At 45.3% G+C, this 27,097-nt stretch overlaps 2 protein-coding genes and 1 long non-coding RNA gene across 3 annotated transcripts; 1 reads left to right on the forward strand and 2 right to left on the reverse strand.

Moving 5' to 3' along the window:
• Positions 1–267: 267 nt before the first annotated feature.
• Positions 268–7,244, reverse strand: LOC130366753 (uncharacterized). Its single transcript, XR_008891914.1, has 5 exons — positions 7,039–7,244; positions 4,855–4,955; positions 2,513–2,797; positions 2,342–2,433; positions 268–1,264 (listed from the first exon to the last, which is right to left on the reverse strand). It is a non-coding gene; the product is annotated as an uncharacterized LOC130366753 (long non-coding RNA).
• Positions 7,245–8,934: 1,690 nt separating this feature from the next.
• On the forward strand, positions 8,935–10,386 carry LOC130367319 (putative nuclease HARBI1). Its single transcript, XM_056569727.1, has 2 exons — positions 8,935–9,616; positions 10,235–10,386. Exons 1-2 carry the CDS (start codon positions 8,935–8,937, stop codon positions 10,384–10,386), a joined length of 834 nt encoding a protein of 277 aa, XP_056425702.1.
• A 451-nt stretch (positions 10,387–10,837) lies between these two features.
• LOC130366752 (uncharacterized) lies at positions 10,838–12,657 on the reverse strand. Its single transcript, XM_056569080.1, has 2 exons — positions 12,330–12,657; positions 10,838–11,953 (listed from the first exon to the last, which is right to left on the reverse strand). The coding sequence occupies exons 1-2, from the start codon at positions 12,610–12,612 to the stop codon at positions 11,139–11,141; spliced, it is 1,098 nt and encodes a 365-aa protein (XP_056425055.1). The 5' UTR covers positions 12,613–12,657; the 3' UTR covers positions 10,838–11,138.
• Positions 12,658–27,097: the final 14,440 nt, after the last annotated feature.

Here is a 27,097-nt window from a genome sequence, read left to right on the forward strand (position 1 = left end):
CTAAGAAAAATTCAACGACCTGCATAAAATCCCCCTTTGTTACGGTCTCGCCGTCACGTGCTACGGTCCTGGTCTCTTCCTCTTGATGCAGGTCGCTGACTTCATTCTGCACTCAGCCTATCAGTGGCCGCCTCAATGTCCCGCCGCGGCCGCTCTGAGGCAGAGCGCAGTATGAATGCACCGACCCGCAGGAAGAGGAAGAGACCGGGCCTGGAGCACGGGATGGTGACATCAGAACAACGGTTGATTTTAGGCAGGTTAGTGAAAGTTTATTTTGTGCAGATTTACAGCCTGGCCTCTGCAGTCCAAAAAACATTTGCTTAGGCAAAACTCGTTTAAGCGTCGAGGTCTTTGTCAGTTACCTTTGACAGTGTACCTTGTCCCTAGTTTCCCTTGGCAACCAATCAGCTATTTCCTTTTCATTTTTTGCTTAAACATGTTTAAAATAAAAAAGAATAGTTGATTGGTTGCAAGGCTCCACTGCATAACTTATTCACAGTCCTGGCAATTCTCAATCTTTTGTGGATTCCTTTTAGATGGCTCCATAAAGTGTAACCCAAAACACCATCTATTCTTGGTCTAAAAATCCAAGGAAGCTCGACGGAGCTAAACATAGGTAGGGGTGTCATGCCCGTGGTACGATTTATTCTACTTACTTTTCACAGGACTTTATGGGATTATTGCACTTTATTGACTAATATGTTATCCGGAAGCACTTTAGTCATTGCTTGTGTACATGTGCATTAACCTGTATCTACTCTAGTACTACATATCACTGTCTACCTTGTGTCATGTATCTTTTTGGGTTTGTCATCTGTGACATACTGCCTTGTTATGTGTATTATAAATCTTGTAATTGTGTAATAAAAATATACCTTTTGCATTATTTTCTCAGAATCTTTTCCTTGGGTGTATATTGTATCAAAAGTATACTATCATATATTTAACCTCCAGAGGTTAGCCCTTGCAGGAGGTTATTTGGAGTACTCTAATTATCAATCAGGATGGATTTCTTAGTTAAATCCACCACAGCTTGCTCCAGCTGCATAATGCGTTGTTCTAAATTGCTGCACATATCATCCATTTTTTGACTAATAATAGCCAGATTTTGCTGCAAATGTTCTTTCAGACGTCCTTCCATAGCCAGAAGTTTTTCTTCAAAGTTAAGACCAAAATTCGCTGGTTGGCTGGTTTCTGTTATTGGGTCTGTTGGTATAGTTTCCAAGGTTAATGTAATAAACTCATCCCCACCGGAAATTTGCATCTGTGTGTGTTTTGGAGCCATAAATAAAGGTAAAAAAAAAAAAAGAGAAAAGATAATTAGGTCCTGATAATTAGTACAATGTATTTTTTTAGATTTTTAATCTTTCTTAATACTGGTTTTGTCTTGGTTCATGTTCAAATTGTTATCTAACCATTACCTTGTTTTTTGCCACACTTGACTGCCCAAATTGTCAAAAAGAATTGACATTACGCTACGATAGCTTTTGAAAAACATCAATGGCAGCAAAAACACTGTACTAACACCTTGGTAAGGGGTTGTTCACACTCCGGTGACCATGTTTGGCCTGTATACGTAGTACATAATCGGTTGGGGGGAGTGGGGGGCGACCTTAATAACGGCGACCAAAGTTAGCCATATACAGTAACCATATTGAATGCTTGGCTATGTGCCAAACGGAATTCACCGCAGCTTCCAGGCGTCTGCGTTTGTGACCCTATAGCTGTTGTCGCACCTTTTGTATAACAAAGATTGGCCACGTTGTGGCCTACGATGATGAAAACGTATATGGTAGAAAAACAAGCCATCAAGAGGCTGCAGGTCCCTCTGCTTGGCACATAGATTTGTCTTAAATCCGAATCACGTATGTAGCTCTGTGGGGGGGCCGCGATTAAGGCATGCCCCCCCTTCCCCCACCCGTATACGGGAATCGTATACTGACAAACGTGTCTCACAACAGTGTGAACCTTAGATACCTTATGGCTCAATTCTGGCCAATTTTAAAATTTTAAGCTGACCGAAACGTAGATTGTTTAAACTGTGCGAGGGAAAAATAGAGTAAATGGCTGCAAGAAACCAATCACAATTCTGCTTACCAGCAGAGGAAAAGCAAAAGAAGAGCTGTGATTGTTTGGAGATTGGAAAACCCATTTTTGGGATGGTGCACATTTTGGGATACATCAAGTTAATAAGAAACGTGTGGTGTATAGGATATCACTTAAATATGATTACCAATGGTTGGGGTATTCCATTTTATCAATATCAATAGGTGATATTCTTTTTGAAGCCACCAATGCACAACAAACTTTACAAATTTGGCCAATTGATTTACAAACTTACCTCGTTTCCGGTGTTCCCAAGGGGTACATTTTCGGCGGCCGTCATCATTGGTGCAGATGAAGTGTTGGGTGCAATTTGTTCTTTGGCTTTTCCTGTTGAATTAATCCTGTTGTTAGTTGTGTTTTTTGCCTGATTTAGAACTTTCAACAGTATGGTTGGATCTTCACTTACCCTTTGCAATTTTTCGTAGTATACCATCGTACGTATCCTTTTCTCTTGTCCTCAAGTCTGAATACCTTTTTTGGATCTGCCTTTCCAAGCGGTCAACTCCAAACTTTTCCTCTAATTCCTGTCTTAAGTCCTGCAAAATGCTGCCTTTGTTACTGTTTATGGTTCCTCGCTCTCCAACACCATACTCTCATTTCTCCATGTAGTCCACTATGAAGATCAGCTCGGCACGTGTAAAAGGTGGTGCTCTTTTCCTGGGTTGCTTTTCTAAACTTTTGGTGGAGCTTTCTGAAAAAAAGTTGGTGTACATTAGTCTTAACCTTGCCCAATTTCCCTTGGGTGGGGCTGATTAACAAATGTTATTTTTTTAGGGAAGGTCAGCAAAGTGTAACATACTGAAAACACAACTTTGGTCCGGCAAAAACTTGCTGAACATAAAAGGAATGGCTAGCTTGAATTACATTTTTTGGGCCATTACATTATTTGTGCTTTAAACATAGTTGCCAAAGGAGTTGACTCTGCCAAAGCATTACTTTGGGAAGACATCAATCCCGACGCAAATATCCAGTTTTGCAACAGAGAAATCTACAACCCTTGGCTACATGATACAGTCTTCTAACGTTATAATCTGGGGAGGAACACGTATTGGCTGCGTGCTGTTCCTAATCCAAAGATAGTGTAACATTTTAATCCAAAAACACTTTCTAATACCCTTTATTGGCATCTGTCAATGTGCCTTCATCCTGCCATAATTTCTAAAATCGACATTTGGGACATGGACGGAGAGCAACAGTCCGACAACTGAAGCATGATGCGCTCCCCTGAGCATTGTTCCTAACCATGGGACTCTTTTTTTTGGTGGGATAAATTTGACTTATTTTCAGGACTAAATTAGGTGAAGATGTCGCCAGACCTCTCATGTTGTAGAGGGGCTGGATGCTATCTAAAGTCCCTTATTTGCTACTAAACTTTTCCTTCTAGCTTGGGTTGGCCAAACACAGTACTGGGCTAACCTCCTCTTCCTGTTGACATAGGGGCGGGCACTTTGCAATGCCTTCAGGTTTTTCCTTGTGAGCAGTTAAGGGGCGTATGCACTGCGGGTTAGCTTTGCCCTTAATCTGGCAAGTGCCTTTATAACATTGATAGGTTACATGGCGCACATTTTGACAGCAATTAAGACTGTCCCTTTTGCCCGCTTTGGGAAATATGATGGTAGGTTTTGAGTTTTGGGAACCCAGGGAGCCGAACTCACTGGCCGGCTGTGAATCCCTTTTTTTTAGCATCCTTGACATTTTATGGTGGAAAATAATGAGGGTGATTTATCAAAACGTGTGGCGAAGACAAATTGCCCAGTTGCCCTCAGCAAACAATCAGCCACCTTTTCCAATGCTCACTGGCCCTTGGAAAAATCAGGGTACTCCCCTGCGAATCCTTGGTTTCAGGGGATTTGAAATCCATGGGTCCAAGAAAGGTAACAAGATTTGTAAATTACTTCTAGTTACAAAAATGTATCCCTTCCAGTACTTTTTAGCAGCTGTGTTCCCATCCAAAATTTTTCTGCACAGATTAGGGTTGTCAATATTGCTCTCTGCTGACACCTGATGGTCATATAAGGAACCGTCCAGGGTGGAAGAAGATCCCATCCCAAACCCATGCTGTTGTTGACCGTTCCTTATACGGGCACCAGATGTAAGTAGAGAGCAATGAGGACAACGCCAATCACATATTTAAAATGTACATAATTTCTTCTTGAGTATCCAGCAGGCAAAAAGCACTTTAAGGGTAAATTTCTTAGCCCCAAAGAACCTTTAAAATTTTTTATTTTTTAGGGGCCAAGTTGATTACAAAATCAATATTTAACACCGGAGCACCCCTTTAAAGGAGGAGAGCTGATTGGTTGCAAGGGTCTTTTTCTTAACTTTGCCTTTACTAAAGTTTTGTGGAATATCCCTCTAAGCTTTTTGTGACAGGCATGACCTTATTAAAGTAGTTTTTAAATTTTCAAAGACCATTAGAGGAAAAATTCAAGTAATCACAGTTTCTGGTCCAATACTCTTTAAAAGTGAAATAAAGGCTAGGACTCAAAATGGTCCCTGTTACCCACTACCAGTCATGTGGTCTGTCCCTTTCCCTATTGTAAGATGAATGGACTTAGGTGTTGGCATTATGTAGTACACAAATCTAAGTTTTGTGTTGCCTTGTCAGTTGAAAGACTAGTTTAGGGGATACATACTAAGACACTACATCTTAACAGCTCCCATTTGCGTATCTGGGTTTCCTTATACTCTTGTTAGCATGAAGTTCAAAGAGGGGTACTGTAACATGATTTCAGGATTGTACTTTACCTGCTTCGTGATCCGAGTTTGACATGACAGCTTTGGTTTTCTTGTTTGGTGTTGTATTTTTGGAAAACTAGGCCGGCAATGTTCACTCTTCTACTTGCCACCTAAGTGAAATTGAGTTTGCAAAGTTAATCACTGCCCTTTGATTGGCTCTGACCTGCCCGCGCTGACTGTCTGCACCAGCCTGTGCACTGAGCTCCCGTGCGATTACAGGAATAGGGAGGGGGCGTGCACTCTCTCTCCTCCCCCGCCTTCTCTCTGCCGTGCAGTCTTCGAACCTCTGAATGCAGAGGAGAGGCCGTGTATCCGGTCTCCATCCACCCCCTCTCCTCTGCTCTAAACTCCGGCCAGATGAGTGTTTCGGTGTTGTCTGTGTATATATGTGTCTGTGTGTTGTCTGTGTATATATGTGTCTGTGTATATATGTGTCTGTGTGTTGTCTGTGTGCATATGTGTCTGTGTGTTGTCTGTGTATATATGTGTCTGTGTATATATGTGTCTGTGTATTTATGTGTCTGTGTGTTGTCTGTGTATCAAAGTGTCTGTGTTGTCTGTGTATATATGTGTCTGTGTGTTGTCTGTGTATTTATGTGTCTGTGTATATATATATATGTGTCTGTGTTGTCTGTGTATATATGTGTCTGTGTTGTCTGTGTTTTGTCTGTGTATATATGTGTCTGTGTATATATGTGTCTGTGTATATATGTGTCTGTGTATATATGTGTCTGTGTATATACGTCTCTGTGTATATATGTGTCTGTGTATATATGTGTCTGTGTTGTCTGTGTGTTGTCTGTGTATATATGTGTCTGTGTATATATGTGTCTGTGTAGCTTCCCATACAGTACCTGTTTCTGTATGTGTTGTCTGTGTCAGTGTGTGTGTGTATGTTGGGGGGGGAGGGGCGGGGTGTTGAGCTGCCTAATATGGGGGCCAACTTTGTTGCTTAATCTGGGGGACAACTATGCTGCCTAATTTGGGGGGCAACTATGCTGCCTATTCTGGGGGACAACTATGCTCTTAATCTGGGGGTCAACTATGCTGCCTATTCTGGGGGACAATTATGGTCCTAATCTTGGGGACAACTATGCTGGCTAATCTGGGGGACAACTATGCTGGCTAATCTGGGGGACAACTATGCTGCCTATTCTGGGGGACAACTATGCTGGCTAATCTGGGGGACAACTATGCTCTAAATCTGGGGGACAACTATGCTGCCTATTCTGGGGGACAACTATGCTCCTAATCTGTGGGACAACTATGCTCTAAATCTGGGGGACAACTATGCTCCTAATCTGGGGGACAACTATGCTCCTAATCTGTGGGACAACTATGCTCTAAACCTGGCGGACAACTATGCTGGCTAATCTTGGGGACAACTATGCTCTTAATCTGGGGGACAACTATGCTCCTAATCTGGGGGACAACTATGCTGCCTAATTAGGGGGACAACTGCTGCCTAATCTGGGGCACAACTGCTGCCTAATGAGGGGTACAACTATGCTGCCTAATCTGGGGGACAACTATGCTGCCTAATCTGGGGGACAACGATGCTGCCTAATCTGGGGGACAACGATGCTGCCTAATCTGGGGGACAACGATGCTTCCTAATCTGGGGGACAACTATGCTCCTAATCTGGGGGACAACTATGCTGCCTAATCTGGGGGACAACTATGCTCCTAATCTGGGGGAAACTATGCTACCTTATCTTGGGGAAAACAACCCGGTCCTTCACAATTTTTTGGTTTCGAATGTGGCCCCATGGAAAAAATATGTGCCCACCCCTGGTTTAAGGGGTACTCTGTTGCACCCGTGTACCGTAAAATTTGGTAAAAAAAGCCCATTAAGTGCGGACACGCACCCTCAATGCAAGCCTATGGGAGGGGGCGTACTCCCTCTCCCATAGACTTGCATTGAGGTGGCGTGGCCATAACATCACGACCACACACCGAGCTATAGGGCTAGAATTAGGGGATAGCTGGGGCACTGGAGTACCCCTTTAAAGCCTGAAGCATGTTGCGTAGTTTGCCTGACTAACACCCCGTCCTTGGTTGCAAAGTTAGGGCCTTGTATGTGCCCGAACAGTTAAGTAATGTCGCTACGGAAGGTGATTGCCTTTTCTCCTTGACTTTTTGATTTATTACTTACTGCCTTACTTTCCGGGTTTGAAATGGAATGGAATTTACCTTAGTGATCTGTTCTTCTTTCTGCTGCTCCTCACTGCTCTTGGGCGCGCAGGCTGGACTGTGCTTTCCTCACCCTTTGCAAGATCCGCGTGTGTGATTGGTCGCTGTGTATTTGTTACAGTGATTGGTTCCTATGTTGCGCCTTTTCGCACGCTCTTGCGACTGTCGCGGCGCAAACAAGTGCATCATGTCGCACGGAAATCCATGAGGGAGGCTTGACACATACACCAAAGCAGGCAGAGGGGAACCGGGAAATACAAAAGGCAGCCCATTGCAACACAGAGGCAGGTTGTGTAGAATGTAAATACACATTGATTTAACATTTTGCATGATAACATAATGGCAAAAATCTGAGTTTTGATAAACTTAGGAAAGGCAACATTTACCAAATTTGGAAGGTACCCCTTGGGGACTTTAAAATGCACACTTCAAAGGCACCCAACAATGAGGAGACGGGGAACGTGTTTAAAATTTATGCCGAATTAGAAAACGCTACCCCCATAAATTTACATAGAGAATGTTACCTGTATTTTTAACAAATATTTGAGGGAACATACATTTCTTAATAAGACAAATGATGAATGAATAAATAAAGAACCCAGTGGGGGGAGTGTGGGGTGGGAGGAGGAGTGTGGTTTACGCCAAACCACTCTACCACACCTTTGAGCACACATGAACCGTATCTCTTGCATGCATATGACGCAAACATATGGAACAGTGGCCTCTGGTCGCCCCTTTAACATAAACTAATTGGTGCCTCAAACATTGGTATTTCGCAAATACCCTGCTCTTTCAATTAGTTTGGAAAACCTCCATACAGCAGAAATGGATGCAAAGTGGTGGCCCCGGAGAACTCTGTTTAACATAGAGTCCGTTAAAAAATCACGTTGCCATAGGCTACAGATTGTTGTGGCCCCAATTTGACACGTAACACCCCCACCCCACAATTCCACCTGCCACTAAGGTTAACGTTAATGTCCAAACTTGCTTGCAAACCATGCAGAAGGGCATAAGCTAACATTTACATGGTTTACACCCACAATTGGAAACCCAAACTTAAAGTTATAAAAAAAAAAAATTATTAGCAACTACTTATTCCTCTCTCCTAAGGATAGAGGCTCAAATTTTGATCGCGGGTGGTCCGACCGCTGGGGCCCCCCCTGATCTCCCACAATGGGCCTCACTGCTTAGAGAGGGCATGTCGACAAATGCACCAAGCCGCTGCCAAAACGCTCTCTCCATACGACGCTCTGGGGGAGCAGTAATCTGCGGAAGGCAGCGTTTCTGCTCTACAATAGCAGCGTATGGAGGGCGCTTGACTGCCTCCGCTTCAGGCGGGGGTTGACACGCTCTCTCTATGGTGAGAGCCGCGGCCCCGTATGGGAGATTGCGGCTTGCCCCAGCAGTTGGACCCCATGTAATCTGCAAAGTATCCACTATTCCTTTAGATCGTTGCTACATTTTTACACACCGTAGGTCTCCTTTTAACCTTCCTAAAAACTTGACAAAACCAACAAGGCCTCTCAAATTAAATAAAAAAAACAGGTATGGTGATGTGCCATACTTTGAAAACCCAAACCCCACCTTGCTTTGGATTATTCAAATTTTGCTTAGTTGCTAAGGTGTCTCCTTGCCAGTGCAAAACAAGACCATCCCTATTTACCAACAGCTGTCATAGAAAATGATTGCAATGGTCAGAAGGGGACAAATTGGTAAGGCTAATATTGCAGTTGTCTTCCCCAACGTGTTTAAAAGCAAGCAAAGAGAGAATACTGCCCAAAGTGAAATAATTATGATATGAAGTGTACTTTATTAAAAAATCTAAGAACTAATGTGATCATTGTTTGTCCATAGGAAAAGATAATAAAAATGGCATTACCATTCTCCTTGGTGATAATGCGGGCACACAACATTCCCAACTCGGCCAATCCTTCAATTACTCCCCGTCAAACCCGAAGGCCAAGGCGGTTCAAAATTAGGCTTAACCTGAATTCATTTACAGATGAGGAAGTCCTTCAACATTTTAGACTATCAAAAGATTCCATTAGAATGCTTTATGAAGAAATCAAACTACACATTGACAGACAGACAAGAAGAAGTCACGCTATTTGTGGAATGTCTAAACTCCTAGCAGTACTTCATTACTTAGCTAGTGGTTCTTTCCAGTACTGTGTAGCCTCCAAAATAGGTTTCACGCAACCCACATTCAGCCGCTGTCTTCGTCAGGTTGTTAATGCTATTGTGAACATCAGCACCAATTACATTAGCTTCCCATACAGCATCTCAGAAAGGGAGGAAGTGAAGCAAAAGTTTTTCCAAAAATATGGTATGCCTTTAACAATCGGATTAATAGATTGTACGCATATCGCAATCATCCCACCCGCAGCAGAGGAACAAAGCTACAGAAACCGGAAGAAGTTCCACTCTTTAAATGTTCAACTAATATGTGGCCCCTCCGGTGAAATTTTAGACATTGTCCCCAGATATCCTGGAGGAACCCATGACTCATTCGTGTTAAGCGGAAGTGGAATTGGCCAACTATTTCAAAGTGGTTATTTTGGTGATGATTTATTATTAGGTAAGTTGATAATTTGGGAATTTAAACTATGACTAATGGACATAAGTCTGGGCAAACCCACAGTGGCAAAGTGTGCACACTCATTGTTTGCAAAGGGCACAAGCAACTGCTGCATTCTTGCAATCTTTGGACCTTGCAACATGAATGTTGTGCACATTTTCAACATAGGTGGTAATGTGTTTGGAAAAGGATACTGCATGTAGCGGTAGCTAAGACTCAGCCATGTTATCTTTTACTTGCCAGAGGAATGGCCTCTCAATGAGTCACTTGTAATGTGACCAGTTTTGCAGGACTAACCATTCCAAGGTTCTTTTTACCTCTAAGCGAATGTCTTGTCCAATGTACCGTCTTGACCTCATGCCTTGGTTACACTGACTGGTGACTCATTGGGTAGCACTGACAAATTACAATCAACTTGTTCCTGGGTCGCATTTTTGTATTCCCCCCCTGTGGGTTTGACAATTGTATGACCACATTTTTTGTTGCTTGTTATTTTTCCGGCAACTAAAAGTAACGTCTTAAATGGCCAACCCGTGACACCTGTTCGTTTTTGGGAAAAAGTGGTTCTTTAGAGAGTTGGACTAGGCGACTTTGACATTGTACCTTTCTTTTGAACAGGTGATAACGGGTATCGCCTTACTCCATGGCTACTTACCCCTATCTTTCGCCACGAACAGACGCCCAGCAACGCTATAATCAAGCGCACCGAAGAACACGGAGCCAAGTGGAAAGAGTTTTTGGACAGCTCAAGTCACGTTTTCGCTGCCTAGATGTAACAGGTGGTGCTATGCTATATAAACCAGTTCTAGTTGGAAAAATTATCTTGGCCTGTGCCGTGTTGCATAATATTGCACTACAACATCACATACCAATAGAGATTGCTGCGGATCTTCGCGAACCCATCGACTGCCCGCCTGTGATGGGTCATGAGAGTAGTCAGGCTGGAAACTTGAAACGAAATGACATTTCTTACAATTTTTTTAGCCGATAGGCTTCATTCTGCCAAGCTGTTTGTACGTTGTTGAATTTAAACAGATTTAGATACCACATTTACAACAGGCAGGCTAGTGTTTAAAGGTTGGGGTTAGATGGGCCTTTAACCCAAATTCATTAAAATTAATTATAGTTTAAACCTGTTCCACAGATTTGGCATTCATGTTTTTTTAAATGGTTAACAATTAAATAAATATTTGATTGCAAATGACTAGGCGTAGATGCTTATAATCATATTTATTTCAATACAACAACAACACAACATCGCCGTTACTAATTTGACTAAGAAAGGTTTGACCAAGGTAATGTGTGCTTTCAACATGCCATATATATGACTGTTAACTGAAAAATTGTCCAGCAATGTAATGATGCAGGTTAACCCACTAACCTTAAAAACACACCATATAAAATGGGTAATGAGTAATGTTACCTTCTGAAAATAATTATTTTAAATGATTTCCAACAACCAACGAGTATGTTAAATATGAAACTGCCTTGGTTGAAATGTTTGCCTTAGGGATACTGGTCTTTATTTTCTAAAGTCTGGATTAACTTTCCAGGATGTGCCCAGGGTTTTGCGGGTACCGATAGTGGGCGTCATTGTCGCCGACGTAGACTGCCTATTTTCGGGGCTCGAAAGTTCTTTTTTGCACGTTAGCAAAAAATGGGCCCCAGAACTCATTTGATCCCCGGCACACACCTTTGTGGTTTGGTTCCCGATCCAATTTGAAAGAGAAGGATTTGAAAGAGACAAGTCAAGTGCTTGAGCACTTGAACTCTCCTCATCCAATAATACTGACTCTGATGAAGAAACACTCTCAGCCACATTTGACTTTAAGGTAATGGCTGAGCCTAAGCTATGTTCCGTGCTAAGTGAAGATGGTGATCCCTGAATATCATGGTGGACTTGGTCACCAGGGGGTGGGTTGTCCACAGACTGTGGTATAGTTGTTGTTGGAGAGTGAGCAATTTGGGTAACACCACCAGTTTGGCTTTCCAGCAGACTAGCAATAGTGTTTAACCCTTGGGAAATGGAGTTTGATCCTCGTAAAAATGCCTCAGCTAAGTTGTTTAAACCTTTTTCTAGAGTATCAAATCTTGAATCAACACGCTGCATATATTGCAAATGCTGATTTGTGTACTCATTAATATATGTTGTTTGGGATTCGGAAAGTCCCAGATCTGCAGGTAAAAAAAGTTCCTCATTTGGTCTAGGAGGATTGACAGGGCCGGATGTGTTCTCCGTAGCAGGATCATCTCCATGACAATGTGGCTGATCAATTGCTTCAACAGCAGGTTCTTCCGGACTAATCTCCTCATTTCTTTCAGACATTATGTTTTCCCCTGTGATGAATGAAATTGACAATATGTTACCCAAATGCATTTTATCTAGCGTATTGGTTGCTTTAATCCGATTGGCTTAAAATATTTTGCTAGACTTTTGATTACCAATATTTTTTTGGCTAAAACAGGTATTCCCTATTTCAGAAAATTGGGTACAGCGTATTAAGTCAAATTGCCTTGTTGACCATATTAACCTTTGGGAAAACTTCTTGCATATTGAAGTGTTCTTTTGCATTCCCAATTAATCAAGCTGGTTGGTTGCTATGGGCAAATTTGCAATTATAATTTTAAATGGGGAGATAAAAGGTCTGGGCGGAATGTCAGCTTATAATAGTACTATTCAACTTTTAATAAAACACGAAAACCCTAAACTCACTTGTGGTTAGAGCCTGCATGCAGGCATCCGCCAAGCCAAATCCTTCAACTTGCTCTCTTCGACAAGTGGAGCCTACTTTTTCCTCTAGCTGAGATAATTTCTCTGGACAAGATGGACCACCTCCTGTCTGGCGGGCATATCTTGAAATGGCAGCCATCTTGGCTTTTACTTTTTTCTTGATGTCTGACCATTTTTTCTTTAACTCGGGGACGGTTCTCCTGGCCACTCCTACAGAATTTACTTTCATCATTATATTAGTCCACGCCGCTGATCTAACGACCATTGGGCATTTGTCATTTTTGGACGGGAAGAGTGTTCGGTAATTTGCAATAATCTGTGAAAGGAAGCAGAAAGGGCATGCTGCATTACCAAAACCAAGTAAAATAAAAGTACAATGACACAACCTTGAGCCAACAATCACAGCCATATTTCAAGCCCCCTCCCCTCCAAAGACATTTCCCATAGGGATCCATTCTTAATTTATTTTCCTAGGAAGGACCTTGCAAAGTAAGTAGTTTACAAATATGATAATGGGTGGAAAATCTGTTAGTCAAGCTTAAGGGCACCTCTATTTTCAATTAAAAACCAAAGCCAGAACTAAGTGTTCGTCAGCCATCAACCACAAAATGGAGGGCAAATATAAACCACTACCTTGAACAGAGTATTGGCGCATGGTGTGTTTTGTGTTGTCACATCAACATAAGGCACGTGTTTGTGGCAAACCCATTTTCACAAACACAAATGTTTTGTCATACAGTAAGCCTCTGTGTTGATGCCAAATCGCACATACAGCATTCCAACTAGGGGAAATTGAAGTTTACCATGAAGAATACAGCTACAGCAGCAGAAGACCAATAAGTGTCTAAAGGTTTACCAGGTGTTGTTGCTTAAAGTTCCAAACTTAGTCACATTTTAAATGCAATGAACCAGGGGCATCCAGACCATGTGTGCAGCCGGTGGAACTGCACAAGGTCCCCGCCATTCTGGGATCACACCGGCAGTAGGCTAGATGGAGAGATCTTTGAACAATGTACTGTAGCTTTAGCTGCAGGTTGGGCTGGGGCCACCCAGGGACTGATGGAGTACACAGGCTTGGAGAGTGAGGCCCCCCGTTAGTGAAAGTTTCCCTATACAAGTATAGGGGAGGATGTGAGTAGGTGTGTCCCGCACAGGCACAGCAGTCTGCTCCAAGCCCTTGGCCCTGTCCCTGCATCTGGCCGTGCTTTATCTTGGCGACATTTGCATACGAAGCAACAACCTCAGCTCCACTCCATCCCCGGCATCATGCGGCCCCTCTCTGAGCTAACTCTGCACCCCCAGCCCCTGGTGATTTGAGGGCCGTGGGTTGTGGGTTTATTCTGTGTGAACATGTTGCAAGATTTCGACTCATGCCAGGACTGCCTAAGGCTATCCAGGCAGGATGGTAGTTGTAGTTTTGTACCAGCTGGAGACACAATGGTTTGAAAACACTAAGATATATAGAGAGATAAGTAGACTGGGCATAGATAAGTGTTTCCCTACAATGGTGCCTACAGCTGTTTCAAAAAGACAGTCCTTGCACGGCCGGTTTATGTACTTTTGCACCAGCTGGAGACACACTGGCTGATAAACACTGAGATAGATAGGTAGACTGGGCCTAGATCAGCAGCGCCCTACCATGGTGCCTCCAGCCTTTGCAAAACAACAGTCCCGACATGCTCTGAGTTGTGGCTTTGCAACTGGTGGAGCCACCGTGGTTTGTAAACACTGATCCATGTCCTAGCTATCGATCTGTCTATCTAGCTATCTGCCTATCGCATATCAATGAGTCTCAAATCGATCTAACAATCTAGCTATCTCTCTAGCTATCTATCTATTGTTACGCCTAGCGCTCCGGGTCCCCGCTCCTCCCCGGAGCGCTCACGGCGTCTTTCTCCCTGCAGCTCCCCGGTCAGTCCCGCTGACCGGGAGCGCTGCTCTGTCATGGCCGTTGGGGATACGATTCGCACAGCGGGACGCGCCCGCTCGCGAATCGCATCCCAGGTCACTTACCCGTTCCCGTCCCCTGCTGTCATGTGCTGGCGCGCGCGGCTCCGCTCTCTAGGGCGCGCGCGCGCCAGCTCCCTGAGACTTAAAGGGCCAGTGCACCAATGATTGGTGCCTGGCCCAATTAGCTAATTGGCTTCCACCTGCTCCCTGGCTATATCTGGTCTCCTCCCTTGCACTCCCTTGCCGGATCTTGTTGCCCTTGTGCCTAGTGAAAGCGTTTTGTGTGTCTAAAGCCTGTGTACCAGTACTTCTGCTATCCACCCTGACTACGAACCTTGCCGCCTGCCCCCGACCTTCTGCTACGTCCGACCTTGCTTCTGTCTACTCCCTTGTACCGCGCCTATCTTCAGCAGCCAGAGAGGTTGAGCCGTTGCTAGTGGATACGACCTGGTCACTACCGCCGCAGCAAGACCATCCCGCTTTGCGGCGGGCTCTGGTGAAAACCAGTAGTGACTTAGAACCGATCCACTAGCACGGTCCACGCCAATCCCTCTCTGGCACAGAGGATCCACTACCTGCCAGCCGGCATCGTGACAGTAGATCCGGCCATGGATCCCGCTGAAGTTCCTCTGCCAGTTGTCGCTGACCTCCCTACGCTGGTCGCCCAGCAAGCCCGTCAGATCGCTCAACAAGATCACCAGCTGTCGTACTTGACCACCATGACACAGCAACTCCAGTCACAACTACAGCAAGTTCAGTCACAGCTACAGCAGCAACAACCATCTCCTCCGCCAGCTCCTGCACCCCTTCCGCAGCGAGTGGCCACTCCTAGCCTCCGCTTGTCCTTGCCGGACAAATTTAATGGGGACTCTAAGTTTTGCCGTGGCTTTCTTTCGCAATGTTCCCTGCACTTGGAGATGATGTCGGACCAGTTTCCTACTGAAAGGTCTAAGGTGGCTTTCGTAGTCAGCCTTCTGTCTGGAAAAGCCCTGTCATGGGCCACACCGCTCTGGGACCGCAATGACCCCGTCACTGCCTCTGTACACTCCTTCTTCTCGGAAATTCGAAGTGTCTTTGAGGAACCTGCCCGAGCCTCTTCTGCTGAGACTGCCCTGCTGAACCTGGTCCAGGGTAATTCCTCCGTTGGCGAGTACGCCATACAATTCCGTACTCTTGCTTCTGAACTATCCTGGAATAATGAGGCTCTCTGCGCGACCTTTAAAAAAGGCCTATCCAGCAACATTAAAGATGTTCTGGCCGCACGAGAGACTCCTGCTAACCTGCATGAACTCATTCATCTAGCCACTCGCATTGACATGCGTTTTTCTGAGAGGCATCAAGAGCTCCGCCAGGAAAAAGACTTAGATCTCTGGACACCTCTCCCACAGTCTCCATTGCAATCTGCGCCTAGGCCTCCCGCCGAGGAGGCCATGCAAGTGGATCGGTCTCGCCTGACCCTGGAAGAGAGGAATCGTCGTAAGGAAGAGAATCTTTGTCTGTACTGTGCCAGTACCGAACATTTTTTGGTGGATTGTCCTGTCCGTCCTCCACGTCTGGGAAACGCACGCTCACACCCAGCTCTCGTAGGTGTGGCGTCTCTTGATGCTAAGTCGGCTTCTCCACGTCTCACGGTGCCTGTACGGGTTTCTACTTCAGCCAGCTCTTCCCTCTCAGCCGTGGCCTGCCTGGACTCTGGTGCCTCTGGGAATTTTATTCGGGAATCCTTGGTGAATAAATTCCGCATTCCGGTGACCCGTCTGTTCAAGCCACTCCACATTTCCGCGGTCAACGGAGCCAGGTTGGATTGCACCGTGCGTTACCGCACGGTGCCCCTCCTAATGTGCATCGGACCTCATCACGAGAAAATTGAATTCTTGGTCCTCCCCAATTGCACTTCCGAAATTCTCCTTGGACTTCCCTGGCTTCAACACCATTCCCCAACCCTGGATTGGTCCACTGGGGAGATCAAGAGTTGGGGTCCCTCTTGTTCCAAGGACTGCCTTCAACCGGTTCCCAGTACTCCCTGCCGTGACCCTGTGGTTCCTCCTGTATCCGGTCCCCCTAAGGTCATTAAGGACTCTGCCTGCCACAGGAAATGCCTCTCCCCCCCTCCCAGTCCCATCAGGCAAGCCTCTGTGTCCCCTCATGGCTCCCGTCCTTGTGTCTTCCTGCCCCGTGCCAAGCTTCACCCTCTGCCCTCCCTCCCCATTCCTACTCCTGCTGTACTGCCTGCCATTGAGGAGACCATCCATTCCTTCCCGGTGTCCTCATCCCAGGGGAGGCAGTCACCGGACAAAAAAAAGGGGAGACCTAAGGGGGGGGTACTGTTACGCCTAGCGCTCCGGGTCCCCGCTCCTCCCCGGAGCGCTCACGGCGTCTTTCTCCCTGCAGCTCCCCGGTCAGTCCCGCTGACCGGGAGCGCTGCTCTGTCATGGCCGTTGGGGATACGATTCGCACAGCGGGACGCGCCCGCTCGCGAATCGCATCCCAGGTCACTTACCCGTTCCCGTCCCCTGCTGTCATGTGCTGGCGCGCGCGGCTCTGCTCTCTAGGGCGCGCGCGCGCCAGCTCCCTGAGACTTAAAGGGCCAGTGCACCAATGATTGGTGCCTGGCCCAATTAGCTAATTGGCTTCCACCTGCTCCCTGGCTATATCTGGTCTCCTCCCTTGCACTCCCTTGCCGGATCTTGTTGCCCTTGTGCCTAGTGAAAGCGTTTTGTGTGTCTAAAGCCTGTGTACCAGTACTTCTGCTATCCACCCTGACTACGAACCTTGCCGCCTGCCCCCGACCTTCTGCTACGTCCGACCTTGCTTCTGTCTACTCCCTTGTACCGCGCCTATCTTCAGCAGCCAGAGAGGTTGAGCCGTTGCTAGTGGATACGACCTGGTCACTACCGCCGCAGCAAGACCATCCCGCTTTGCGGCGGGCTCTGGTGAAAACCAGTAGTGACTTAGAACCGATCCACTAGCACGGTCCACGCCAATCCCTCTCTGGCACAGAGGATCCACTACCTGCCAGCCGGCATCGTGACATCTATCGCATATCTCTCTATCTCTCTCTCTCTGTATCTCATAAAAATCTGTCATCTAGCTAGATATCTATCTCATATCTAACTATTTCCTATCTATCCATGGTTCTCATATCTGTTTATCTATCTCAATTCTACCTAGCCGTCTAGTTAAAATCTATCTATCTATCTAGCTATCTATCTCAGATCAAACTATCTATGGATCAAACGCATATCTATCAATGTTATATACAAGGGCGGAAAGACCACCTGTGCAACCAGTTCAGCTGCACAGGGGCCAGGCGTGTGAGTGGGACGGCTGCACTTTGACAGAGCGGAGGTCCCCCTCACACAGCGCTAATAGCGCTAAATAGTTGTAAAGGAATAGAGGAAATTACAGGAACTGGGGGAAAATTTAAGCAGAGGGGGGGGGGAGAGGAATGAAAGAGGGACAGGATGGGGGTAATCGAAGCAGGAGGGGTTAATGGAAAGGGAAGTGTGTGTGTAATGGAAGCAGGGGGGAAAGGGAGGCACGGTGGGAGAGAATGGAAAGAGGGGCAGGATGGGGTGAAATGCAGGAGAAGGGGGGGGAGGAAGCAGGGGATAATGGGATGAAGGGCATGATGGGGTAATTGAAAGGAGCATGAGAGGTTAATGGTAGAATGGGTTTAATGGAAGCGCAGTGGGGTGAATGGAAGCGCAGGGGGTGAATAAAGGAGGGGCAGGATGGGGTGAATAGAAGGAGCAGAAGTGTTTAATGGGTGCCGGGGGGTAGTGGAAGTATGGGGAAAAATGGAAAGAGGGGCAGGATGTGGAGAATGGAAGAAGCAGGGGGTAATGAAAGTGGGGGGTGAATGCAAGCAAGGGGGGGGAAGAGCGGAAGAACAATAGAAGCAAGGTGGGTTCTGCAAGGTACCATAGTTTCTTTTAGATAAGCAATGCAGACAAAAACCTTAGCTTCAAAACCTGATAACCCTACCTACCTCATCAACCAAAACCTCCATCTCAGGATCCGTTTAGTTCTTCTTTTTAACTGCGCGCACATGCTGCATTACGGCAGCAACTGAACATTCCCCATCAGAAACCTCGGAGGAAGCTTGAAAGGAAGAGCCAGCATCCATATCCTGACTTGCAGTGGCGCCAGACATGCTTTCTAACATTACCTCGGCAGCTGAAGGTTGCCCAACGTTCTTGTTTTTGGACCTCCGTTTGCCACTTGTTTGAGCCATCACTTTGAAAATCTAGTGTAATGACTCTGATTGGTGGGAAAAGCCTGACAACAAGTCAAAAACCAAAGTTCCTGTGAGAAAGCTAGCAGCCAGACCTCTTCAGACAGCAGGAACTACGAATTGACTATTCATTCTACTACCTGAAGTAAATTTCCCGCTTTTGCCTATGTGCGACAAATTACTAAAACCGTGCGACAATTTAGTAAATTTGTCGCACGTAAGCAAAAAGTAAGTCGAAAAAAACAGAGTAAAAAACAGACTACATAGTCAAACAATGGTAAATGTCCCTCTAAGACTTTGGATTCGTTTTTCCTGAGTTTTCTTTGGTGCACTAAGAAAAACAGGTGCCTCCCTGTCGGGGAATCGAACCCTGGTCTCCCGCATGACAGGCAGGGATACTCACCACTATACTAACGAGGAATGGGTATGGTGCTTGCCATCACGGTAACTTGCTTAAATGAAGACAGCAGCAATTTCCACCCACCAGATCTAGGCAGTAGGGAGAAAAAGGAGTTTGAGACTCTTTTTAAAATTCCATCTTTATTTCCATGGAGTCTCTGGAGACTTAAGACTTTGGATTCCTTCTACCTTTAAGGTTCCTTACGTTCACTCTAGGATTTTACCTCTTTTTTCCTTAGTTTTCTAACTCATGACTTTGGGCAAACGGGTCCCTGGTGACAAAATCAGTCGCTGACCGTCTACGTTATGCTCTGCTGCAAACTAATGTCAGGAATCCATTGGATAAGGCTCTGGCCGTGGGCGTCTCCCGTACGGACGTTTGTTTCCCCTGGCCAATCTCAGCGGGCTCCTTTCGGCATGTGGTTTCGGCCTATTCGCTCCATGGATTGGGGATATCTATAGAGTTTTTCAGCTTAAACCTTCAGGAAACTGAGGTAGGATAAGTGTGGGTTCTCTAGGTGCAACGACTTAATGGCTTTTTTTTCTGTAGATCTCTTTTTAAAATTCCATCTTTATTTCCATGGAATCTCTGGAGACTGAAGACTTTGGAATCGTTTCACCTTTAAGCTTCCTTACGCTCCCTCTAGGATTTTACCTCCTTTTTCCTTAGTTTTCTAACTCATGACTTTGGGCAAACGGGTCCCAGGTGACAAAATCAGTTGCTGACCGTCTACGTTATGCTCTGCTGCAAACTAATGTCAGGAATCCATTGGATAAGGCTCTGGCCGTGGGCGTCTCCCGTACAGATGTTTGTTTCCCCTGGCCAATCTCAGCGGGCTCCTTTCGGCATGTGGTTTCGGCCTATTCGCTCCATGGATTGGGGATATCTATAGAGTTTTTCAGCTTAAACCTTCAGGAAACTGAGGTAGGATAAGTGTGGGTTCTCTAGGTGCAACGACTTAATGGCTTCTTTTTCTGTAGATCTCTTTTTAAAATTCCATCTTTATTTCAATGGAGTCTCTGGAGACTCTGGAGACTTAAGACTTTTGATTCCTTTTTCCTGAGTTTTCTTTGGTGCACTAAGAAAAACAGGTGCCTCCCCGAACAGGGTTGTTGCTGACAACTCCGATCAGCCCTATTTTCCGGGTGATCGGGTCACCAGAGACCCGATCAGCCCGGAATTGGAGAAAATGGCATGTCTGAATTGACATGCGATTTTCTCCGATCGCCGACATGGGGGGGTCTCAGGACCCCCCTGGGCGATGTGCCAGGGTGCCTGCTGAATGATTTCAGCAGGCATCCGGCTCCGGTCCCCAACCGGCTAGCGGTGGGGACCGGAATTCCCACGGGTGTATGGATACGCCCCGCGTCCTTAAGGACTCGGAATGCAGGGCGTATCCATACGCCCTGCGTCCTTAATCCAAAGTCTTCAGTCTCCAGAGACTCCATGGAAATAAAGATGGCATTTTAAAAAGAGATCTACAGAAAAAGAAGCCATTAAGTCGTTGCACCGAGAGAACCCACACTTATCCTACCTCAGTTTCCTGAAGGTTTAAGCTGAAAAACTCTATAGATATCCCCAATCCATGGAGCGAATAGGCCGAAACCACATGCCGAAAGGAGCCCGCTGAGATTGGTCAGGGGAAACAAACGTCCGTACGGGAGATGCCCATGGCCAGAGCCTTATCCAATGGATTCCTGACATTAGTATGCAGCAGAGCATAACGTAGACGGTCAGTGACTGATTTTGTCACCAGGGACCCGTTTGCCCAAAGTCATGAGTTAGAAAACTAAGGAAAAAAGAGGTAAAATCCTAGAGGGAACGTAAGGAACCTTAAAGGCAGAAGGAATCCAAAGTCTTAAGTCTCCAGAGACTCCATGGAAATAAAGATGGAATTTTAAAAAGAGTCTCAAACACCTTTTTCTCCCTACTGCCTAGATCTGGTGGGTGGAAATTGCTGCTGTCTTCATTTAAGCAGGTTACCGTGATGGCAAGCACCGTACCCATTCCTTGTTAGTATAGTGGTGAGTATTCCTGCCTGTCACGCGGGAGAACGGGGTTCGATTCCCCAATGGGGAGGCACCTGTTTTTCTTAGTGCACCAAAGAAAACTCAGGAAAAACGAATCCAAAGTCTTAAGTCTAGGCAGTAAGCAGAAAAAGGAGTTTGAGACTCTTTTTAAAATTCCATCTTTATTTCCATGGAGTCTCTGGAGACTTAAGACTTTGGATTAGTTCTACCTTTATGGTTCCTTACGCTCCCTCTAGGATTTTACCTCCATCTATAGAGTTTTTCAGCTTAAACCTTCAGGAAACTGAGGTCAGATAAGTGTGGGTTCTCCCAGTGCAACGACTTAATGGCTTCTTTTTCTGAGGAATGGGTATGGTGCTTGCCATCACGGTAACCTGCTTAAATGAAGACAGCAGCAATTTCCACCCACCATATCTAGGCAGTAGGGAGAAAAAGGAGTTTTTAAAATTCCATCTTTATTTCCATGGAGTCTCTGGAGACATAAGACTTTGGATTCGTCAGTGAATCGAACCCCAGTCTCCCGCATGTCAGGCGGGGATACTCTCCACTATACTAATAAGGAATGGGTATGGTGCTTACCATCACGGTAGCCTGCTTAAATGAAGACAGCAGCAATTTCCACCCACCAAATCTAGGCAGTAGGGACCGTCTACGTTATGCTCTGCTGCAAACTAATGTCAGGAATCCATTGGATAAGGCTCTGGCCGTGGGCATCTCCCGTACAAACGTTTGTTTCCCCTGTCCAATCTCAGCGGGCTCCTTTCAGCATGTGGTTTCGGCCTATTCGCTCCATGGATAGGGGATATCTACAGAGTTTTTCAGCTTAAACCTTCAGGAAACTGAGGTAGGATAAGTGTGGGTTCTCTCGGTGCAACGACTTAATGGCTTCTTTTTCTGTAGATCATCTTTTTAAAATCCATCTTTATTTCCATGGAGTCCATGTGTTAATAATAATAATAATACTAATTTATTGTTGTCCTTAGTGGGATTTGAACCCAAGTCCCTAGCACTGCAAGGCAGCAGTGCTAACCACTGAGCCACCATGGCTAACCACTGAGCCACTATGCTGCCTTTAGCAAATATATGCTATGCATGGTAGCTAAAATGGACAGAGATGTCAGCAGAAAGCACTGTGTTCCTGATGTCATCAGTGTTCCAAAAAGAAAGGAATTTCCTCTGTAGCATTCAGCAGCTAATAAGTACTGGAAGGATTAAGATTTTTTTTATAGAAGTAATTTACAAATAAGTTTAACTTTCTGCCACCAGTTGATTTTAAAGAACAAAAGGTTTTCACTGGAGTACCCCTTTAACCTGCTAATTTTAACCAGTTCTCAGTCCTTCTTCAAGAAGGGAATCACAGTCCTTTCCCTTCTTGCTTAAGCACAGAAACATTGCTCTTAACCTGCTAATTTTAACCAGTTCTCAGTCCTTCTTCAACAAGGCTTTCCTAAGTTTCCTTCCTCTGTCTTAGTCTTCTTTCTGAAATGTTTCGCAAGAGCAAGACAGGACTATCAGATAGGCAGTTGCCGATAGCCTCAGTTTAGGGGGAGAAATGAAAGAAGGCTAAGAAGGTCAAGAGCAAGACAAGACTATCAGATAGGCAGTTGCCGATAGCCTCAGTTTAGGGGGAGAAATGAAAGAAGGCAAAAAATTTAACTTTTAGAGGTTGGTTGTTTTTTGGAAATGTTTTTATTGGAACAAAAAGCTGTCCATGGAAAAAAGCTGTCCATGGAAACGTCTTTCTAGGATATGAAATCAAGGGTCCTGAATCAATGTGGGAGCTCACAGTGCCCGTTGACCCCTTGGCGCAACGGTAGCACGTCTGACTCCAGATCAGAAGGTTGCATGTTCAAATCACGTTGGGGTGAGGAGTCCTTATCCTCCTTGCTTAAGCACAGAAGCATTGCTCTTAACCTGCTAATTTTAACCAGTTCTCAGTCCATCTTCTTGCTGTCCTTCATGTCAAGTTTTTTACGAACATAAGCTTTCCTAAGTTTCCTGCCCCCTGTCTTAGTCTTCTTTCTGAAATATTTCTCAAGAGCAAGACAGGACTATCAAATAGGCAGTTGCCGATAAAAACATTTCCAAGAAACAACCAACCTCTAAAAGTGACCTTTTAAGCCTTCTTTCATTTCTCACCCTAAACTGAGGCTATCGGCAACTGCCTATCAGATAGTCCTGTCTTGCTCTTGAGAAACATTTCAGAAAGAAGACTAAGACAGAGGTAGGAAACTTAGGAAAGCTTATGTTCGTAAAAAAATTACATGAAGGCCAGTGATACCCTTCTTGAAGAAGGACTGAGGACTGGTTAAAATTAGCAGGTTAAGAGCAATGTTTCTGTGCTTAAGCAAGGAGGAAAAGGACTCCTGACCCTGACGTGATATGAATACGCAAACTTCTGATCTGGAGTCAGACGCGCTACCGTTGCGCATCAAGGTCAAGTGGCACTGTGAGCTCTCACATTTATTCAGGACCCTTGATTTCATATACTAGAAAGACATTTCGATGGACAGCTTTTTTCCATGGACAGCTTATTGCTCCAATAAAAACATTTCTAAGAAACAACCAACCTCTAAAAATGACCTTTTTAGCCTTCTTTCGTTTCTCCCCCTAAACTGAGGCTATCGGCAACTGCCTATCTGATAGTCCTGTCTTGCTCTTGAGAAACATTTCAGAAAGAAGACTAAGACAGAAGTAGGAAACTTATGAAAGCGTATGTTCGTAAAAAATTGACATGAAGGCCAGTGATACCTTTCTTGAAGAAGGACTGATGACTGGTTAAAATTAGCAGGTTACGAGCAATGTTTCTGTGCTTAAGCAAGGAGGAAAAGGACTCCTGACGTGATATGAATACGCAAACTTCTGATCTGGAGTCAGACGCGCTACCGTTGCGCCACGACGTCAACTGGCACTGTGAGCTCTCACATTTATTCAAGACCCTTGATTTCATATCCTAGAAAGACATTTCCATGGACAGCTATTTTCAATGGACAGCTTTTTGTTCCAATAAAAATATTTCAAAGAAACAACCAAGCTCTAAAAGTGACCTTTTTAGCCTTCTTTCATTTCTCCCCCTAAACTGAGGCTATCGGCAACTGCCTATCTGATAGTCCTTTCTTGCTCTTGAGAAACATTTCAGAAAGAAGACTAAGACAGAAGTAGGAAACTTAGGAAAGCTTAGGTTCGTAAAAAATTGACATGAAGGCCAGTGATACCCTTCTTGAAGAAGGACTGAGAACTGGTTAAAATTAGCAGGTTAAGAGCAATGTTTCCGTGCTTAAGCAAGGAGGGAAAGGACTGTGATTCCCTTCTTGAAGAAGGACTGAGAACTGGTTAAAAATAGCAGGTTAAGAGCAATGTTTCTGTGCTTAACCTCCCTGGCGGTATGATTCTGTCTGGAAATTTGTACCAAAAGAGGTACAATTTTTTTAACTGAATTTCACATCTCCCTCCGCCCATTTCACATCTCCCCTGTCACATTCCCCCTCTCCCTTGTCACATCCCCCGTCACATTCTCCCCCCTCCTTGTTACATTCTCCCCCCTCCTTGTCACATTCCTCCCCCTGTCACATTCCCCCCTTGTCACATTCCCCCCCTTGTCACATTCCCCCCCCCCCTGTCACATCCCCCCCTGTCACATTCCCCCCCCCCCTGACACATTCCCCCCCTTGTCACATTCCCCCCCTTGTCACATTCCCCCCCCTGACACATTCCCCCCCCTGACACATTCCCCCCCACCCTGACACATTCCCCCCCTGACACATTCCCCCCCTTGTCACATTCCCCCCTTGTCACATCCCCCCCCTGTCACATTCCCCCCCCTGACACATTCCCCCCCTGTCACATTCCCCCCCTGTCACATTCCCCCCCTGACACATCCCCCCCCTTGTCACATTCCCCCCTCTGTCACATTCCCCCCTCTGTCACCTTCTTGTCCTGCAGCAGGATACACTGGGTTTGCCGGGCAGATTTCAAACCTAGTGTATTTGCTGCAGAACAAGCCTTTCCCCTTCAGCCAATCACAGGCTTTACACCACTGTGGCCTGTGATTGGCTGAAAAGTGAAAGGTCCTAGAAGATGAATAGTGAAGAGAGGACACCCCGGACCGCACGGAGGGGAACGGCATCTTCAGGGACCGGGACTAGGTGAGCAAAAGTTTTTTTTTATTTTACTACTTCTTCCTTTTACACTTAGCTCAGTGTTTTTCTAACAGGGTGCCTCCAGCTGTTGTGAAACTACTACTCCCAGCATGCCCGGACAGCCTTTGGCTGTTCGGGCATGCTGAGAGTTGTAGTTTTGCAACAGCTGGAGGCCCCCTGGTAGGGAAATACTGACTTTTAGTATTTTTCTTTACCTGCTCTGGCCGGCCCCCGCAACGGGAGCCGACCAGAGCAGATAATCGCAAGTTTTCCCGGGGGGCTGCATCGCTATATCGCATTGCTTTTGCGATATATCGGGCCGGGAACTCTGCAATTCTATCCCGAGCGTGACTCGGGGTTACCGATCCTGGCAGAGAAAATTAACCCCGAGTCACGCTCGGGATTACCGCTCAGGAGGTTAAGCAAGGAGGAAAAGGACTCCTGACCCCGACGTGATTTGAACACACAAACTTCCGATCTGGAGTCAGACGCACTACCGTTGCGCCAAAAGGTCTACTCATTGTGAGGTTTCACATTGATTCAGGACTCTTAATTTCATATCTTAGAAAGACATTTCCATGGACAGCTTTTTTCCATGGACAGGTTTTTATTCCAATAAAAACATTTCCAAGAAACAACCAACCTCTAAAAGAAGTGAAAGGCTTTCTTTACATTACTTATACATCCCCTCACTATTGAGTTCGGGTAATCTTGCTATCACCAGATTACTCTCACTCGGCGCATAAAATACACCGCTGTGAACAGGGTTTGAACCTGTGCGGGAAAAACCCATTGCAAAATGAGTGTTGTTTTACTTAGCTATCAAAACTTCTTTTGTGTGAACTTTCAATTGCAAGGTTTAATCTTTCAAAAAGGTAGAGCCTAGCGCTGTGAACAGGGTTTGAACCACATCGGATTTCAAGTCCAACGCCTTAACCATTCGGCCATCACAGCTTTCTCGGAAGTTGCATTTCTCTGATGTCTCTGATTTCTGCAGTGTCTCCCATGTCTACTGTGTCCTTCAGTTTAGGGCTTTAGGATTGATTTTTGGATTGGTTTCTGATTGCCTACTGAGCTTTTGGTTTGGGCTCTTTGTCACTGTCTGTTACAGTTGCCTATTGAAAGACCTGAGGTTTACGAGAAGGAAGGAGGAAACAGATATGCTGTCAGGAAAACATACAGTGTTATTTTTTAGGTTTTATACATATGAAGTTCAGTAGAAATATTTCTGTGATAATTCCCATGAAATATTCTTCGGATGACAGGATTTGAAGGTTGAAGGGGGGATCTCAATGGATTTCTATTCCACTTGTCTATCACATAACTCTTTACATATTTTTAGCAATTTTAACCTGAAGGAAGAGATAGGGCAGGTTCAGAGGGTGGAAGTGAAAGGCTTACTTTACATTATTATACATCCCCTTACTATTGAGTTCGGCAATCTTGCTATCACCAGATTCCTCTCCCTCGGCGCATAAAACACACCACTGTGAACATGGTTTGAACCTGTGCGGGAAAACCCCATTGCAAAATGAGTGTTGTTTTACATAGCTCTCAAAACTTCTTTTGTGGGAACTTTCAATTGCAAGGTTTAATCTTTCAAAATGTAGAGCCTAGCGCTGTGAACAGGATTTGAATCTGTGCGGAGAGACCCTGTTTGATTTCAAGTCCAATGCCTTAACTACTCGGCCATCACAGCTTTCTCAAGGTGCATTTCTCCGATATCTCTGATTTCTGCAGTGTCTCCCATGTCTCCCATGTCTACTGGGTCCTTCAGTTTAGGGCTTTAGGATTGATTGTTGGATTGGAGTTTATGATTGCCTACTGAGCTTTTGGTTTGGGCTCTTTCTCACTGTCTGTTACAGTTGCCTATTGAAAGGTCAGACCTGAGGTTTACGAAAATGAAGGAGGAAAAGGATATGCTGTCAGGTAAACATACAGTGTTATTTTTTTGCTTTCATACGTATAAAGTTTAGGAGATACATTTCTGGGAC

Source organism: Hyla sarda, chromosome 4 (genome assembly GCF_029499605.1).
Source record: "Hyla sarda isolate aHylSar1 chromosome 4, aHylSar1.hap1, whole genome shotgun sequence".
In the NCBI taxonomy this organism is placed as follows: domain Eukaryota; kingdom Metazoa; phylum Chordata; class Amphibia; order Anura; family Hylidae; genus Hyla; species Hyla sarda.

Bases quoted from the DNA above. Each gene is read 5' to 3' on its own strand.
- LOC130367319 (XM_056569727.1), top strand. From the start codon at position 8,935: ATGCGGGCACACAACATTCCCAACTCGGCCAATCCTTCAATTACTCCC. The intron at 9,617-10,234 runs GTAAGTTGATAA...TCTTTTGAACAG, and splicing joins TGGTGATGATTTATTATTAG to GTGATAACGGGTATCGCCTT.
- LOC130366752 (XM_056569080.1), bottom strand. From the start codon at position 12,612: ATGGTCGTTAGATCAGCGGCGTGGACTAATATAATGATGAAAGTAAAT. The intron at 11,954-12,329 runs GTGAGTTTAGGG...CATTCATCACAG, and splicing joins CATGCAGGCTCTAACCACAA to GGGAAAACATAATGTCTGAA.